Source organism: Marmota monax, unplaced genomic scaffold, assembly GCF_021218885.2.
Source record: "Marmota monax isolate L192 unplaced genomic scaffold, Marmota_monax_Labrador192_F-V1.1 WCK01_AAM20220418_F8-fsc00035, whole genome shotgun sequence".
Lineage (NCBI taxonomy): Eukaryota > Metazoa > Chordata > Mammalia > Rodentia > Sciuridae > Marmota > Marmota monax.
In genome coordinates this window covers 10,366,649-10,385,257 of record NW_026691961.1, presented here as the reverse complement: position 1 = coordinate 10,385,257, position 18,609 = coordinate 10,366,649, and the positions used below count along the sequence as shown (strand labels likewise).

The 18,609-nt window shown below is 41.0% G+C and overlaps 1 protein-coding gene across 2 annotated transcripts in view; it reads left to right on the top strand.

Annotated features, from left to right (window-relative positions):
- The window catches only part of Crebbp (CREB binding protein), a 134,179-nt gene that overhangs the window by 63,691 nt on the left and 51,879 nt on the right, over positions 1–18,609 (top strand). For both annotated transcript variants that reach the window (XM_058579383.1, XM_046444143.2), the window contains 2 exons: positions 9,290–9,530; positions 10,782–10,895. In XM_058579383.1, coding sequence (XP_058435366.1) covers positions 9,290–9,530; positions 10,782–10,895 — 355 coding nt within the window. The remainder of the gene's footprint in view (positions 1–9,289; positions 9,531–10,781; positions 10,896–18,609) is intronic.

The window sequence follows — 18,609 nt, the reverse complement described above, 5'->3', positions numbered from 1 at the left end:
CCTTTTTTTCTGTTTGGACTTATCCTCATTTGTTCTGGCAATAAATATCAGCTGGGAAACATAGTCTAAGTACAAATTATAGTATGTGGCTTGTGGCATATAATAGGAAACTAAATTGGGGGAAATTAGGCAGTCCTGTGGTATAGGAACATTCTGTGTACCATAAATACAGTCAACCTTCTGTGTCTGTAGGTTTTGCATCTGTGGACTCAGCCAACCTCAGATGGAAATTAGTTTCTAAGTAACACATACATTATTCTATAAACAATGTGGTATAAGAACTATTTATGTCAAACTTTCCTTCTATTAGGTATTAAAGTAATGTAGAGATGATTTAGAGAATTCAGGAGGCTATGCCTAGGTTATAAGTGGACAGACCACTTTATGTGAGGGTCTTGAGCATCAGTAGATTTTGTTATCCACAAGGCTCCTGTAATACTAGGAATGATTGTAGAGTCCAGAGTCTGCTTAGGATAGCCCTTTCTTCAACAAAACCTCCTCATTGGAAGCATAAATTGTGCCCACAGATACATATAGCTCTTTCACTTCATAAAAAGTAGAGACCTGGTCAGACATTTCTTTAAAGGAGGACTAGGGCTGGGGCCCAGTGGTAAAGCACTTGCCTTGCACTTGTGAGGCACTGAGTTTGATCCTCAGCACCACATATAAATAAATAAGTAAGTAAGTAAATAATTAAAGGCATGGTGTCCATCTAAAACACACACACACACACACACAAACACACAAAGAAATTAAAAAGACTAAAGGAGATGTGCTCTGTACTTACTTAGAACTAGTACCACAATGTCTGCCTGTCTGTTAGCAGCAAGCAGAAGAGGTGTTTACCAGGCATTTCTGAGAAATTAGTGATCGTTAGGACTTAGTAGATGGTAAGTGTGATGATGCAGGATGAGGACAGTCATAGCCAGCCATGTCCACACAGTGCCTCAGTGTCTGAAGTGTTCTGAGCCAGGTTGATCCTCTTGAAGCCAGTCTATAGTCAATATTCCTGAAGACTGTTTCTTTATAAATTTTTAGTCAATTGGTAATCCTTAAACTGGTTGTAGGCAAATGACTGTTGCCTGATAAGACCCTGTAACTGAGTTGAGACCTGCCATTTGGCTTGGTCCATCACCTTGTCCCCATGGGACTAGATTGAGCATTGTCTGATTTTCATTTGTGTGAACCCTTCCTGGGTAGACCTGCTCTCCAGTTCTGGAGGCTGTGACCATGGGACAGGTAAAGGGAGTAGCAGAACTACTTGCCTCAACTTTGCTGTGGCCATTCTGTTTTCTTTCCAACTTTTTTGAGCTGGAAGATTTACCTAGAAATGATCCTGGTCCCACTTGCTCATTTTAAGTTATTTCCCTATTGAATTGAGATCTTAAAATTTAAGATAATGTTATTTTAAAAAAAAATCAGTAAACACCAATCAAGAATACAGAAACTCAAGAACTTATTCCATCCATTTGAATGAATAGCTGTGTTCCATTTCTTACCAGTTGATCTTCATCATCTCAGCATGATCATCCTTCTTCCTACACTGGTAGCGGTGTGCTCTTATGGGGAACATTCTATTTTGTGATTCCAGAGCTTGCATAGTCAGCTGTTGCAGGGTCCTTCTGGGGGAATCAGAAAGGCAATACTGCAGAGCTGTCTTGTCCTACCTGGTGATGTTGGTGTCATTTTCTAATACTAAATGGAGGTTATGGAGGGTCACACATTCCAGATAGTCAGGGAGGGAGTATCCAAGAAGCATGGCTCTGGGACCTCACTGGGATGTGAAGGTGGGGGCTGGCTGGGTCTCGAGGGCTGCTCTGGAAGGAGGTAGTGCATTTCTTACTGTTCTTTTTTGGTCTCTCTTCTCAGTGTTTGGAGCACAGGGTGCTTTGAAGGCATTATAATGTATACTTGGGCACTTACTGGAAAATAACATTTTTTTAATGAGGAATGCCAGAATAAACTTTATTATGCTCATTCTTGGTGCACATCTCTATTTCCTTAGGGTAGAATACAAGGTATATGGGAGAAACAGTTGGGACTAGTTATACAAAGCTATGTAAGTAACGATCCTTGTAAAAATGCATATTGAAATCTAAAATTTAATGAATGCAAGGGCAAGTGAGTGTTTGCCCTTACATGTGGTCTGATGGATGGGATGTGACTGATGTTGGGACTAGTAAATTATGGTGACAAGCAACCCAGGCAAAGAGCATGTGGTTAAGTTGAGTGAAGAAGACCAGGGTAGGTGAGTGGGCTGCACCTTGAAGCCTGAGGGTTGGTGAGCTTTTGTTCACAAGCGGTTCTTCAGTGGTTCAGAATGTTTAGCCAGCTTTACTCCCTGGCCATTACTGACCTCCTTCTTCTGTGTTTATGAATTTGGCATGAACTGATTCTCATGCATGAAATACCTAGTATGTGTATTTTAATGCTTTGGATAGATGCTATTATATTGCCTTTCAACAAGAGCCATGTATCAGGTTGCTTACATCATACCATCCTCCCAAATCTGGGGGCTCTCACCTTGTTCTTGGTAGGAGAAAATGATGTCATCTTATTTTGATTTTTGATTTTTTTTTTTAGTACTAGTAGAATTAAAGTGCTATGTTTAGAGACATGGTCATTACTTATTTAAATCGCTTAGTTTCTATCCTGTTAGATTTGCTCAGAACTCTTTAGCAAGATAGTCAACCCTATGTTGAGGAGGGGAGCAGAAAGGTTCAGCATGGGGGCTCTGGGACTGGTCCTGAGTGCTTTGGGAGGGGCAGCCCCTAACTGAGCACTGCTTGCTGGGCCTGGAACCCAGAGCCTGGCACAGGGTACTTGAGAAATGAAGATGGGCCAAGAGGAAAAGAGTACTTTTTGCAGTACTGTTTGTATGGTCTTGTGTGTTTCAGGTCTTTCCCCTGGTTTATCAGTCTTTACCTTTGTCCTGTTTGCTCCCAGTGGGTTTAGTCATAACGAGCATGAGTTTTTACGTAGTCTGGCCTCATACTTTCCCTTTAGGGAACTGTGCTCTGCTGTATGATAATTGGCCTTGGACTTTTTTCCTCTTAAATCTTTTGTTTTATTCTCACTGTAAAGGTACATACATGTTAATTTTGGAAAATTTGGTAAAACATCAATCAAAATAATAATACATCCCCTGTGGAACTTCAACAAATAGAAATGGCTGTGGCCCCTTGGCAGATGTGGGAGGGAGGGGACTTGTGTTTTTAAGAGTTTCACTGGAGGGCTGGGGATGTGGCTCAAGCGGTAGCGCGCTCGCCTGGCATGCGTGCAGCCCGGGTTCGATCCTCAGCACCACATACAAAGATGTTGTGTCCGCCAAAAACTAAAAAATAAATATTAAAAAATTCTCTCCCCCTCCCTCCCTCCCTTTCTATCTCTATCTCTCTCTCTCTTAAAAAAAAAAAAAAAAAAAAAGAGTTTCACTGGAGATGTACCTCAGTGGTAGAGCACTTGCCTAGCATGCAGGAGTCCTGGGGTTTGATACCCAGCACCCCCCCCACACACACACACACACACAAACGCTTTACTCATGATGGTTGGGGACCAGTAGTAAATTTTCGGTACTTTACATTTCATGACTAAGACCTTTACGACCTTTACATTACAGAATATTCATCTTAATTGTCTTCTAGTACCTGTACAGTTTTATTTTTTTATATTCTTGATAATTTTCTACTGGTTCTTTTGATTTAAGGATTTTCCCTCAAAGCGGAATACTTTTGGGTTCCACAATGCAGAATTATTAAAAAGTAAACTGTGAAAGACCCTCCCCCATGATATAACCAGCAGAGAGCTTTACTGAGGTTTTCCTAAGAACCAGTTCAAATAAAGTCAGTAAGGAGGGATGGGATTGTGTCTCAGCAGTAGAGCGCTCGCATGTGCTGAGTTCAATCCTCAGCACCACATAAAAATAAATAAATAAAATAAAGATATTGTGTCCCAACTACAACTAAAAATAAATATTAAAAAAATAAAGTCAGTAAGAAAAAAACTGAATTACTTTATAGTACTGTTCTGAAATCTTTTTTGACTTAATATATTTTAATTACTTAAAATATAATTAGTAACTTTTTGTTAAGGCTTAAAAATAATGCTGTTATTATTTGTTGTCTTAAATAATGGTTATTTTTCCAAGTATGGTGGCACCTACATGAAGTTTCAGCTGCTGAGAGGCTAAGGCCAGAAGCATCACAGTTATGTTCGAGGCCAGCCTTGGCAGCTTAGCAAAACCCCCTCAGAGTAAAAAATGTAAAGGGTTGGGAATGTAACTCGGTGGGCCCTGAGTTTAATTCCTAGTACCTCCCAAAACAAAAATAGCTGTTTTGTATTACCACCCGTTTTGTTGTTGTTTTTTTGTTTTGTTTTGTTTGTCTGCCAGGAGTTTAGGCATGCCATTCTTCCATCTACATGACTTTATAAAACCGGGGTCATTTGAGTTCTGCCTTACTCTTTATGGCTGCATATTATTTCACTGTAGATCCTTACTATAGATCTGTTTAATTTGATAGACGATAAGTTTTTCCAGTATTTAGTCAGGGTGTGATATTCATTTTTGCATGGACATTTTAGCACACCCTGGTATAGTTACTTCTCTAATCATCTATTATAAGAAGTAGAACTACTGGATCAAAAGAAATGCACATTTTTCCTTGTGATACATTCTTTTCCAAAGGCATACCAGTTGCAGTTTCACCAGTACTTGAGATTACCATTTCTCTGTACCCTCATTAACTAGGCCACTGATTGTTTTTGTGTGTGTGTGTTGGGGGGGGGATGTTGGCCATACTGATAGGTGGAAAATAGCTCAGCATTTTATTTCACTTCTTTGATAACTAGTGAAGTAGAACTTTTCACAGCAGTTTCATTGAGATGTAGATCATGTATCATACAATTCCTTCTTTTAAAGTGCTCAAATGGCATTGTGTAGTCATTTTCACAGTCACTTGTATAGTATAGTTTTCATCACCCCAGAAGGAACCTCTGCACTACTTGCAGTCACTCCCTGGTTCTCTTGAACCCCAGCTCTAGCCAACCACAAACCTACTTTCTGCCCCTATTATTTAATAGAAATGGAATCATAACAACAAATGGTCTTTTGTGACTTCTTTCCATGAAAATACTGTTTTTAAAAATTCATGTTGTGTCATTTGTCAGTATTTGCTTTTGATGGTTGAATAATATTCCATTTTAGTTATACCACATTTTATCTTTTCAACAGTTGATAAGCATTTGACTGGTTTGCATTTTTTGACTTATAAATAAGGATGCTATGAATGTTTGCTCTTTTTTTTCCTTTCAACAAATTAAAGTGCAAACATGTCTTATTAATTCTCTTTGAGTGGAATTATGAGATTATATGGTAGTTCTGTACACAGTTGTATATTCCCACCTGCAGTGCATGAGTGTTTAACCTTCTCCACATTCTCTCCCACAGTCGCTATTGTTGTTAAACATCTGTCTCTTTTATTATAGCCATCCTGGTGAGCGTGAAGTGGCAGCTCACTTGACCAGTGAATGAGTCACATCCCCAGCCCTGTTTTGTATTTTATTTAGAGACAGGGTCTCACTGAGTTGCCTAGTGCCTTGCTTTAGGCTGGCTTTGAACTTGTGATCCTCCTGTCTCAGCCTGCGGAGCTTCTGGGGTTACGGGCATGCACCACTGCAGTGGGCTCCTTTTCCTTTCTTTTCTTTGTGTGTGGGGGTGCTGGGAGTAGGACCCAGGGCCACCAGTTGAAAAGACTGTTCTTCCTCTGTATTGTCTCAGCAGCAAGGAGGAGATGTTTTTGTGCTTGTTGTTTCTTTATATTTTATGAAGTATTTGTGCATCTTCTTTGCCCAGCTTTCTAGTAGGATAGTTTGATTTTTTTAATCTCTTAAAGACTGTTTGTGTATGAGAATAGCAACAAAATTTTTCTCAGTTTTTACCCTTTTTAATCTTTATTCTTGTATGCCTGTGTTAAGAAATTTTTTTTATCCTCATATTCTAAAGATACTCCTTTTATGCATTTTAGTATGCTTTACGTACTTTATTCCATCTGGAGTTATTTTTGTATTTCAGGTAAAAAGCAGTCAGAGATGCCTGCCATTCCCCAGGTTGGAGCACCATCTTTATCAGATGCTGGTTTCATGTGCACACGTGTCTGTTTCTGGATTTACTCAAAGAACTCTAGAGTGTGTTTTAGACTCTAGCAATGTAGAGTCCTCTTTATTCTCACTGTTTTAAAATTTTTTCTTGGCTATTGCCAAAACAAAATTGTATAAATGTTGATGGCTTTTGGGGAGCTTACAACACTTAAGTTTTTTCCAGTCTTTTAAAGGGAAGTTCTTTGTCCAAGCACTTTCCCTCTGTTCTTGGTGCCTACCTGGGCAGTTGGGACTTTGGGAGAGTCTGAAGTGTGCTTTTGCAGGCCACCTGCAGTTCACCATAGCACTTTTAGCTCATTGAACACTAGCCTGGGAGAGGTGAGCAGTAAACGTACCCCTTATATTTGTGAGTACTTGGCAAAAACTGGAGCACTGGACATAGCAAGTTACATGGGGAAAGCAAGACCCGGGACACAAGACAAATGTTCTGTTCCATTTTGTTGTTGGCTCAGCTCCACCCTCCAGTTTGCTTTAAAGATGCATGTCGTGTGAGTCATGTCCTCCATCCACAGGTAGGCAAATAGTAGAGCAGGTTTTTAATTTGTCATATGGTTTCCAACTGTGTTGACATATGGTCAAGTATGGTGTAAAAGATGCTATTAAAAACATCCCAAATGAAAGGCCTTGAGATCATTTTTGGTAATTTAACAAAATCTGCTTATAATTTACAAATTACTAGAATTTGTACCTAAGTTTTATGTTTTCCTATTGTGTGGTTTTTCTGTAGTTTAAGCAGCAGTGGAAAGATGGTTGGGTGATCTCTTGTGCCAGCCGGTTGTCAAGAGTACAGAAGGGAGAGATCAATAGATGAAGAACCTTAAAGATGATGAGCAGATATAGGGTGTGGGCCTTAAGTCTTGGTTTGTGCAAACCAGATGTAGAGGACATCTTGTGGGCAGGTAAAGGAATATGACTGGATATTAGCTGATAGGGAAGAACAGTTACTTGTTCACCGGTAATGGTGTCCTTTCTACTTTTCTGCATGTTTGAAATTTTATAAATGCCAAAGAAAGATACCTGAACAGGGGCCATACATTTCTCACTTTTGTTCACGTCTCCATTCCCAGTGACTTGTGGTTGGACTTTGAGCACCGACACTGAATGCTCACAGGGGTGCAGTCACAGACTTTGCTTTTAGACTGTCTATTTAAAATTGCAAAAACCCTTGGAGAGGAAAGGGCTTCCAGCTTATACGACACAGTGGGAAGCTAGTTAAATAAACATATGGTTGTATCGTAAGATGCTGTGCTTTCATTACAGGTCATACCAACACCTATGAGACAACACAGTGGTATAGGGTAGGACCTGGAGAAACAAGACATATGCATGTTTGTGTTTACCAGACATATCTACATGTCAGATATGAAAGTATTAATTATGGTTCATATGTGTGCATCTACATATAGAAAGAGATTAGAAGAAACAAAAACCTATTAATACTTTTTATTAATACTCCATTGCTTTGGGTATGAAGTGAGGCAGAACACATGGTATGGAAAGGCATGTTGGAGGAAAACTGCTCATGTCAGCCAGGGACAATGAGGAGGGAGTGATGACAGGGCCAGGACTTCCTCCAGAGGTGGCCCACCTGTTAGTTCTTACCATCTCCCAGTAGTTCATTCAAATTATTAATTCACTGATGAGGCTAGAGCCCTCGTGATCCAGTCATTTCCTAACACACACACACCCATTGCTGCATTGGGGACAAGCCTTCAGCACAAATCTTTTGGGGGGCACTTTATATCCTGAGCATGAAATCTGCAGTATATGTTTATTGCCTTTATACCTAACCAGAAAAAGATAAACAGAAGAAATAGAGGCTGTTTTCTCCTAGAATTCCTGTGCTTCTGCATTCAGGTTCTTCTGCCATAGCCAGAATTTCGCTGTTGCTTTGGGTGTTCTTGGGCTTCTAGGGGTTTTGCTCTTTAGCAAAACCACGTGGCTTTCCTGCACACTTATTTTCTGAATTCTCATGAGGATAAAACCCAGATAGAAAATCACAACTTTTAGCAAATGAGTCTTGATTAAGAAACATTTTTAGTTTCTTTCTCATAATTGTATAGTTTTGATTCTTATATAAAAACATCATACTGGTGTTGTGATTTAGGGAAGATAGTAGGTGCCGTGGACTCAGGGTAGGTGTATCAGAATATTAGAGAATATTCAGAACCTCTGAACTGTGGATGCTATCACTACATAGTAGGAGGATTATATTTCTCTTACTTGGTCTTTGCAGTAAGTTGTCTGAAGAATGTTGGTAGTTGGTAAAGAATAAGACTCTACAGGTCATTTTTTCCATTTTCTTTGCAGTAAAGAGGTATGTTTGGTCTGGCTTGTTGTTTCAGAAAGATAAAGACAAGCGAACTCTGTATTTTTAGCAGATCATCAAATAATATTTTTTGAAAAAGATTCCAAATGTCAGAATGGCAATTTTTTGAAAGTCAAAAGCATTTCTTTGGGGCTGGGATTGTGGCTCAGCGGTAGAGCACTCACCTAGCACGGGTGGGACCTGGGTTCGATACTCAGCACCATGTAAAAACAAAGGCGTTGTGTTGTGTCCATCTATACCTAAAAAATAAATGTTTTTTTTTTTTAAAGCATTTCTTTAAAAAGCATCAAAACTCATACTGGTTGTATTAAGGATAGGTGCTGTAAGGCAGGGACCACTGTCAAACTGCAAATGAAATCCAAAAAACGGAAGGTGATGGTGATTCTTTTGTGACTTCAGATATTGTAGTATGTTGTAGTTCATCCTGCCTTGGCAAACTTCTTAATTTGGTGGAGCCTGTGAAATTGCCACTGTTTGGCAATTTTCTTGTGAATTTAGCCTGCTTTAATATGCAGCTTTTCCAGTAGTTGTATGTGGTGTAGAGTGAGTTGGGTTTTGGTTGCTACCGTTCATAGTGTCATTTTTTTGTTTGCATGACGGAACTTGAATCAGCCTTACGTCTGAGTTGGATAGAGTTCTTGGCTTCTGGATCTTCTTAAAGTCACTGATGGATAAGAGAAACACACCAACCTCCTTTCTGTAGTTGGTTTTATTTGACAATTTTCACATTTGTGAAATAATGAGTATGAATTGAAACTCTAAAAAGCTTAATAAAATACTTTTTGTTATTTTGTTTTGTTTTAGTCTCAAATGCAGACATCAGTGGGAATTGTACCCACACAAGCAATTGCAACAGGCCCCACAGCAGACCCTGAAAAACGCAAATTGATACAGCAGCAGCTGGTTCTACTGCTTCATGCTCATAAATGTCAGCGACGAGAACAAGCCAACGGAGAGGTTCGGGCCTGCTCTCTCCCACATTGTCGAACCATGAAAAACGTTTTGAATCACATGACTCATTGTCAGGCTGGGAAGGCCTGCCAAGGTAAGTGCCCTTTTCTGAACTGGTGGCAGTGAGCAGGGTGGAATGTGGCATTGTTATTGTTCAGCACTCTTGAGGTCAGAAGACTCCTGTGGCCAAGGTCCCATCCTTGGTGTAGCCTAGGATGTGTGCTCTCAGCTGCCCCTTGCAAGGCCTACCTGCTAAGGAGAAAGGCAGCCTGGTTTTCTGTTTCTCTGCAACCTTCTCCTGCTTGAGGCTATGCCCGAGTTTGCTCTTTTCCTCCTTCTTTTCATGGAAGACTTTTGTCACTTCTTGAGTAATCCGTGATGTAAATGTCTAGACTGTTCGATTTGGGGCAACAAACACAGCACATGCAGTCAGGCACGCACCCTTCCCATACCCTGGCGTCTATCTTGTGGTTGTTTCAAAGACTCAGGCCAGCAGTGGCCCACTACCTTGCTCCTCTGCCCTAGGTCTTGAGGCTACTTCAGTGACAACCAGGTTGTCCTGAGTGACTGGCAGTCACACAGGGAACTCACCTTGTCATCCCTAGGGAGGTAGTGAATCAGGCACATCATGTGCCCCCTTTCCCCTCTTTTATCAGATATTTCTGTTACCAGCTGTACTTTCCTAGTATCTTTATTCTCTTTGCTTCTCTTCTTTCTTGTGCTCATAAACCCTGGGGAAAATATCTCCCTGGTCTCCCTCTCTATCTATGTTCACATTTGTGAGTTCCCAGAGTAATCCTGATTATGATAGAAGCACAGAAAAAAGGGTAAGGTTAGATGCTAGAAGATGAAGACTGAAAATCACCAGGGTCAAGTGCCCTCTCAAGTACTTTCCAAAGCACCTAAGCTCCCTTCTGGAATCTCCACAGTCTTCTCATTTGCTTCTCCAGCTGTAAGTCTTCAGCTGTTGTATTTAGGTGGTTTCATCTTTAAACATAATTAATATTTTTATTTTAAATAGTGGCATTACAGAACTACATTTGTTCTACTTTTCATTGCAGTTGTTAAGTATTTTAGGTTGAATAGCTTTTGTTTTGTGGGCTGAACTTTAATCACCCATCATTCATAACATTGCTTCCGTGGGAAGTTTTTGTTTGGAATTTTCAATAGTCAACTTACAAACTTTTTGGAAAACAGCCTGTTTGTAAGTTGAGGACTGCCTATATTGTGTTACGGTTACACTTGTTACCATTTTCTTATGGAATCTGGCATTATAATTTAGGTATAATTGAAAGTGTGACGATTTGGATAGAAAAATAACATCTCGTTGTTTTTCTGGTCATAGTTGCCCATTGTGCATCTTCACGACAAATCATCTCTCATTGGAAGAACTGCACACGACATGACTGTCCTGTTTGCCTCCCTTTGAAAAATGCCAGTGACAAGCGAAACCAACAAAGTAAGTGAGCACGGGGGCAGAGAAGCTCGGAGATGAGATTAGAAGCTGTTTCTAGAGAGTGCCTAGAGTAGGTAGGGAGTGGGCAGGGGTTTCCAGCCACAGAGCACAGGGGTGAGGCAGGGTGGACAGAGACCCAGGTGCAGCCAGGCTCAGAGGGTAGATGGGCTGCCAGTAAACATGAACGGCAATAGCCGTTGGACTTTCGTTCATCTTCACTGCTCCCCGCCCTGCATACATGTACTTGATGGAGCGCAAAACAGCAAGGTCACTTTGATCAAAGAGCTGACTTGAAGACATGGTATTTTCTACCAGATGCTAAGTGATTTCACTGAGTATCACCAAATATTAAGAATTCACTGCCATGTCCCTTTTAATGGTGGTGACATCAGTGGACATATAAATGGGGCACTGCTTTTGGAATTGAACCCCCTTCTAAAAAGTATGTCTGAAGGCCCTGTCACCCAGGATGGGTTGGTATAATCCCACCTGCAGGCGTTTGTGAACCTTTTCTTCTACATAGAAATGGAATTCCCAGACCTACTTGTATAACTAACAATTTATTCAGCTTCCACTAGCCCAGGACTGGCACATCTTAATCATTCCCATTGTTTGTCATCTTTGAAGCTGTCTATGTAACCCTTGGTACAGTTAGTTTTATGCTTATATCTGTTCATCAGGAGGCCTGCATGTGGTCTCCAGGGTCCCTGCTGTTTGTAGGCTTCAGAACAGTAAGAAGAATGAATATCTCTTCCCATTTCTAAGGCCTTGCCCTGTCATTTCAGAGGTGAAACTGTGGTCTTTGTCTTACAGACAGCTAGGAAGTGCTCCTCAGGCCCCCGATCAGTAATCTTTCAGCGTGGCAGTCTTCATCTTACTCTCTCTCATCTGTGCCGTCTTTCTTCCTCCCTGATTTTGTTCCGAGAATGGTTCTTAATGCTTCTCTGTCATCTTCCTTGGGCCCCTGCTGCTTGGGGAACATGTGTTGCTTTTCTTTCTGACTTTTTCTGAGTGGCTCAGGGAAAGGTGAACTAGCGCTTGGATCCTGAGAGTGCCCTGGAATGGAGTTCAAGTGCAGCCCACCTGACTTTCTCTCATGTATCCGATCCTCCTGAGGGGGCTACAGGCTGACACTGAACAGCCTTCATGCACAACAGGTCATCCTCAGCACACAGAGAAATTTCCCGGTTGCTGGGGCCTGTTATCCTTCCTCCCAACAGAGGAGTCACAATAAATTTCTTTTGAAAGTTTCCTGAATCCGTTAAATTTTTCTTTGATTGAACAAAATTTGAATTTTTAATGCACAATTGCCCTAAATATTTCTTACATGAAGTAAAGTTCTGAGATCATAGGTCTTCCTATATTTAGAATAATATGTCTTGTGGAATATAGTCTGTTTTTCCTCTAAGTTATTATAAAACTTTATTTTTTAAAGTATATTGTATTGTTTAAATATCTTGTACTTTAAGACACATTTCAGTATAAGGCTTTTTTAAGTGTCCAATACTCATTGTTGAAATTATAGTTGTTTAATTTATAGGTGTATGTAGTATATACTGCCATAACAATTGTAAACTTTTAAGATTTCTCTTTTTAAGAACTACTTATGTGGTTTTTGTTTCAAATAAAGAAAAGAAGTGTATGTGGTTTATTTTTCTTAGCATCCTTACAACTGATTAAATGTTATGAAAGCTGACTTGGTACATGCTCTCTCAAGTGGTAAGCCGCAGTCTTCCTACTAGTCATACTGGGAGGTGTTGCCAGGGTCATTTCCTACTGCAGAGTCTAAGGGAAGGTTCAGATGAGCTCCACGAAAGGTGTTGGTAGTTTACTATGGAAAAAAAGAGAATTCTAATACTTTTAAAATTCTAAATGCTTCTTAAATTAGGTTTCAGCTGGCTCTATCTAGCACTATAGTTTTATGAGTAGAGTTGCTTATAAAGTGGGAAAGCTTTTAGCAATATTGATTTTTGTTATTATTTTTGTCTTCTAAAGCAAATTGAACTCAGTGTGTGAACCTGCTGTAGGAACTGAGAGAGAGAAATGAGAATCTGATCCTTCTGTAGGTTAAGATTGGATTTTAGAGACAGAACATATGCATAAAAAAAGAACATGATGGGCCACTATTGTCATGTATGTAAGGGAAAAAAAAGAACATGATGGGGCTGGGGCTGCAGCTGCCCGCTGTGGCTGAGGCTTAGTGGTAGAGCGCTTGCCTAGCATGTGTGAGGCACTGGGTTTGATCCTCAGCACCATATATATGAATGAATAAATAAAAATGTTCATCAACAACTAAAAAATAAGAAAAAAATAAAAATAAAAAAAAGAACATGATGGCCAGGCACAGAACACAGAAGTGCATGCCTTTGATCCTAGCAGCTTAGGATGCTGAGGCAGGAGGATGGCAATTTCAAGGCCAGGCTTGGCAACTTGGAGACACTGTCTAAAAATTAAAGCTAATTAAAACTAAAACAAAACAAAAACAGCTCAGTGGTAGAGCACCTATAGGTTCAATCCCAAGTGCCACACACATCTTGATCATCACCATCACCACCATCATCATATCATGGTGTTCTCACTCAGGATTCAAGTGATAGCAAGCCAGGTTCTTGGTGGTCCACGGGTGGGATGAGATTTGTTGTGTGCTTAGACTGGCTTAAACAAAGTATCAACGGAAGCACAGTCTGGATGGCAGGAACAGTGCTGGCACTGTGGAAGCCTGTGAGGATGGGTTGGTTGGAATCACATGGGCTGTGGTGAGCTGCTGAAGACCAGGCTCTACTGAGGCCCCTTAGAACCTGTTCTGTAGAATTGTGACCAGGGAAACCTGGGGCTCTGCCTTCTGGGCAGTGTCTCCCACAGATGCTGAGCTTACCTAACACACACCTCTGTGGTTGGCACACGCTCCACTCTTAACTTCTATAATGTAATTGATGTCTCCACCCAGAGAATGTTTTTTTGCTGAGATTCTGTTTGATTTTTTTTTCTTTGAATTATTTTTTTTAGAAATTCTGTAATCTCTGATCTTGAGTTATGCATCTATTATAGAGATATTCAACTTTTATTCAATAATTAGGTCTTTTTCTACTGTCAACCCTGGCATCTGACCTTTAGTAAAATTCTGAGTGGACATGTGCCTCAGTTCCTTTGCTAGGATCCATGTGACCTCCTGGGTGAGATTTGGGCCCTATCCCAGACCTCCTATATTAGAATCTCCTTTCCTTTTCTCTTTTCCTTTTTCCTTCTTCTCCCCTCCCCCTCCCCTCCCCCTCTCCTTCTCCCCCTCTCCCCCCCTCCTCCCACCCTCGCCCAGGGGTGCTTTACTCCTGAACTATACCCCAGCTCAAATCCTGAAACTTTTGCTCCTCCTGCCTCAGCTTCCCCAATCACTAGCATTATAGGTGAGTACCACCACACCCCGTTAGAATCTGCATTTTTAACGAATTCCCAGGTACTTAGTCTACATGCACATTAAAATCTGAGATGTTGGGGCTGGGGTTGTGGCTCAGTGGTAGTGCGCTCGCCTAGCATGCATGAGATACTGGGTTTAATCCTCAGCACCACATAAATGTAAAATAAAGATATTGTGTCCACCTAAAGCTAAAAAATAAACATTTTTTTAAAAAAAATCTGAGATGTTGGGCTGGGATTGTGGCTCAGAGGAAGAGTGCGTGTCTCACATGCATTCGATCCTCAGCACCACATTAAAAAAAAATAATAAAAATAAAGGTATTGTGTCCACTAAAAACTTCAATGTTAAAAAAAAAAAAAAAACTGAGGGGCTGGGGATGTGGCTCAAGCGGTAGCGCGCTCTCCTGGCATCCGTGCGGCCCGGGTTCGATCTTCAGCACCACATACAAACGAAGATGTTGTGTCCGCCGAAAACTTAAAAAAAAAACAACAACAACAAAAAAAACCTGAGATGTTCTGCTCAGGATGCCTGCATACTGAAGCTGTAGAGAAAGGAAGAGGCATTTCTCTAAAGGAAACCTGGTTTCTCAACTCTGAATCCCACAAGGAATATTAGGTGAGAGCTTCAAAGGTTAACCCCAGCCCTAGACCTAAGTAGTCCTCCAGCCTGTTGCTCCAATGTCTCCCATTGCCTTGGCCCTCACTGCGTGGCCTGGTTATTTGTTTTTTGTTTTGTTTTTGTGCCTCTGATTGTTTGAGATGCCTTCCTTTGCTAACATTGAGTCAAAATCTTCCTCCTCAAAACTTGCCCTCATCCAGTGCCTTACTTGGGTGCTGGCCAGGCCCTTTGCTTCACTTGAGCCCTCCTTAGTCTCTAGACACCTGTTTAACAGACTGTGGTGGAGATAGAGGTACCAGAAATTGGTACTGTATGACTATAGCAAGAGCAGTGGTTTTGCTGTCCCTGGCTTCAGCATCAGATTCTGGTGAAAGATTTCATCAGAATGACTGCTTCTTGGCCTTTTGGGTTATGTGGAATCATTTCTTCTGCGTCTCTTGGCTTCTGTTGAGATATGATATAGTGTCAGTGGTGAGGACAGGTCTGAACAATTGGGTGATACCTGAACACTTGAGCATTGTTCTTGGTTCTGGTGTTCTGTCTTATGCACAGAGAGAAGCTGTGTCACAAGTAAGTGCTGGCCTACACAGGACTCACAAAGGCATTGTGGTGATTCCTGCAAATTTGGCAGAGATCTGCAAGTCTGAATAAATTCTAGCACCACTTTTCCTATAGAAATCTAAGAGACAGATAGAGTAGTTTCCTTGTCTGCTTAGTGACATATCTTCCATCATCCTGACAAAGCTTTGAAATTTAATTTGTGGTAATTCTCATTGAATTTCTACATCAAGTTCAGTTTTATTGAAAATGATCAGGGACTAGTTTGCTGAATGTTTCTAGTAAGCTTCATGTGCTATATAGGGAACCTCTTAGTGTGCTCAATGGGAAAAGACTGCCTTATCCCGACATGAAGAATGATGGTAAATTTGGCCTTTTGTTTCATGAGCCATTGGTCTCTACTTTAGCTACAACAGAAGGAGTGTGGTGATGCAGGATGTTGGAGGTCTCTTTAAGGAAGCAAATATAGTGTGTGAATTCAGGTACACTATAAGATATGCCAGGCAGAACCCCAAATATTCATTCTTCAGTCTTCTCCATCATCTTCCTTGGGCTCCTGCTGCTTGGGGAACATGTGCTGCTTTTCTTTCTGACTTTCTCTGAGTGGCTCAGGGAGAGGTGAACTAGCACTTAGATCCTGAGTGTGCCCTGGAATGGAGTTCAAGTGCAGCCCACCTGACTTTCTCTCATGTATCTCCGACCCTCCTCCTGATGGGGGCTACAGGCTGACACTGATCAGCCTTCATGCACAAAAGGGTATCCTCAGCACGCAGAGAAATTTTGGGACACTGTGGCTTGTGATGTGACATCCTATAGCATTAGGCTCTAGAAAGGAAAAAAAGATGTAAAAATGACAAAAAGACCAAGATTTTCCAAATATGAAAAATTGATGACTATAGAACACCTCATTCTTGGGGATACAGATAGATGCATTGTTCTCTGTAGCACTCCATCCATTCTTATTCAGTCCCAGCGTGCTGCGTGCAGGACAGCATGGGTATGGCTACTCACTGCATTATATGGGCTGCCAATCCCCTGGAGTCTACATGGCATTTCATAGGGTTCCATGTGGCAGGTGAAGAATAAGCTTGAGTCTCACATGGGTTCCCACCTTTCAGGGATGTCCAGGAACGATGATATGAACTTTTTTTTTTTTTTTTTTGACTCAAGTATTGTTATAAGCTTCAGTTTGACTTGAGTTGTGTGGTGATTGGATTACTCTGCTGTTTCTCCCAGCAGATTCTAAACTCAGACAGTGCAGAGACTTGGTGCTTAACCTGTACTTGGGAGCCTGGTAGAATATACTCCTGAGTCTGTTTTGTGCTTGAGTGAGTGAGTGAACACACATAAGTGCCTTAAGCAGAGGCCTAGTGGGCCCCATAGGAATTTAGAGAAGGCTTAGGAAAACGTTCACAGATTCTGGTGGCATCCTGAGTTGCAAAACAGTTGATGTTGTTTTACGTGACTCCCCTGACAATCAGCCATCACCCCACAGGAAGCCCCATGTCCCTTACCCTAAAGTTGTGTGTGCCTTTTTATCCAGTAGCATCATTTGGGTCACATGTTGGGGCCATAATGTCAGAGTCTTTTATAATTTCTTTTCTTTTTTTTTTTTTTAATATATTTTTAGTTGTAGGTGGACACAATACCTTTATTTTATTTTACTTTTTAAAGAAAGAGAGAGAGAATTTTTTTTTTTAATTTTTAATATTTTTATTTTTTAGTTATCGGTGGACACAACATCTTTGTTTGTATGTGGTGCTGAGGATCGAACCCGGGCCGCACGCATGCCAGGCGAGCGCGCTACCGCTTGAGCCACATCCCCAGCCCGAGAGAGAATTTTTTTAATATTTATTTTTTAGTTTTCGGCGGACACAACATTTTTGTTTGTATGTGGTGCTGAGGATCGAACCCGGGCCGCACGCATGCCAGGCGAGCGCACTACCGCTTGCACCACATCCCCAGCCCCTTTATTTTATTTGTTTATTTTTATGTGGTGCCAGGGATTGAACTCAGTGCTTCATGCATGCTAGGCAAGCCCTCTACCACTGAGCCACAACCCCAGCCCCAGAGGCCTGTGTAATTTCTTTTCCTTGCTCTGAATTGTTAGAAATGCTAAGTTCCAAACGTGTGCCTGTCTTCTGATAGATATATTTTCTTTCAAAAAATACAGTAACATTGACATTTAGGAAATAAATGCTTATAATACAAACACAAAATACAGTGACCATGTCAGCAGCTTCCCTGGGGAGGCCTTTTGTAAATGAGTCACTGATGGCCTAGCAGGTGGCCTTAGGCTTAAGAATGGTGTTTCACCCTTAGTTGAGCATTTTAGCTAAATGGATGTCATTTGGGAAAATGTGAATGAAAGAGGAATATAGTAGGAGGGAATCCCTTTAAGCAGAGCTATGGTATCATCACCCAGAAGTAGAAGGCTACATAGATAACTTTGTTTCTTCACATTCCTGGCCACAATTCACCACTCTGTATATGAATGCAGTCTGCATCTGTTCTGTTACACCATAAGGTGATAGTGAACTACTCTGGGTTGGGGCATGGAAGTGGGCTTAGCATGCATGAGGCCCTAGGTTCTATCCCCAGAACCCTCCCACCTCCAGAGTAAACCAGCCAACCATTATTACTTTCTTTTTTTATATCATAGTTCTTTTTTTTAAAGTTCAGCAAGAGCTGGGTGCAGAGGTATATACCTGTAATCTCAGCTACTCAGAAAGCTTGAGATAGGAGCATCATCACAGATAATGGTCAGTCTGGGCAATTTAATGAGATCCTGTCTCCAAAAAATCAAATAAATAAATAAGATACAACTGGGGATCTAGCTCAGCATATAGTGGGTCCCCAGATTAATCTTTAATACCCCACCACCACCCTCCTAAAAAATTAGCACGTCAGTTTCAGAAGCATGATGGACACGTGCTTAAAGTTTCCAGGAGTACTAGCTGTTGGACAAAATACTTCTAAAGGTATATGACTATTTCACCTACACACTTGGCAAGGTGCATCTTGGGAATTGATTCTCCTTTATAATAATAAGGTGCTTGGTGTGTATAATTGTGTCTAATGAACATTAATGAGTTTGAGATCTGACTATCCTTATTAGAAAAGTTAATA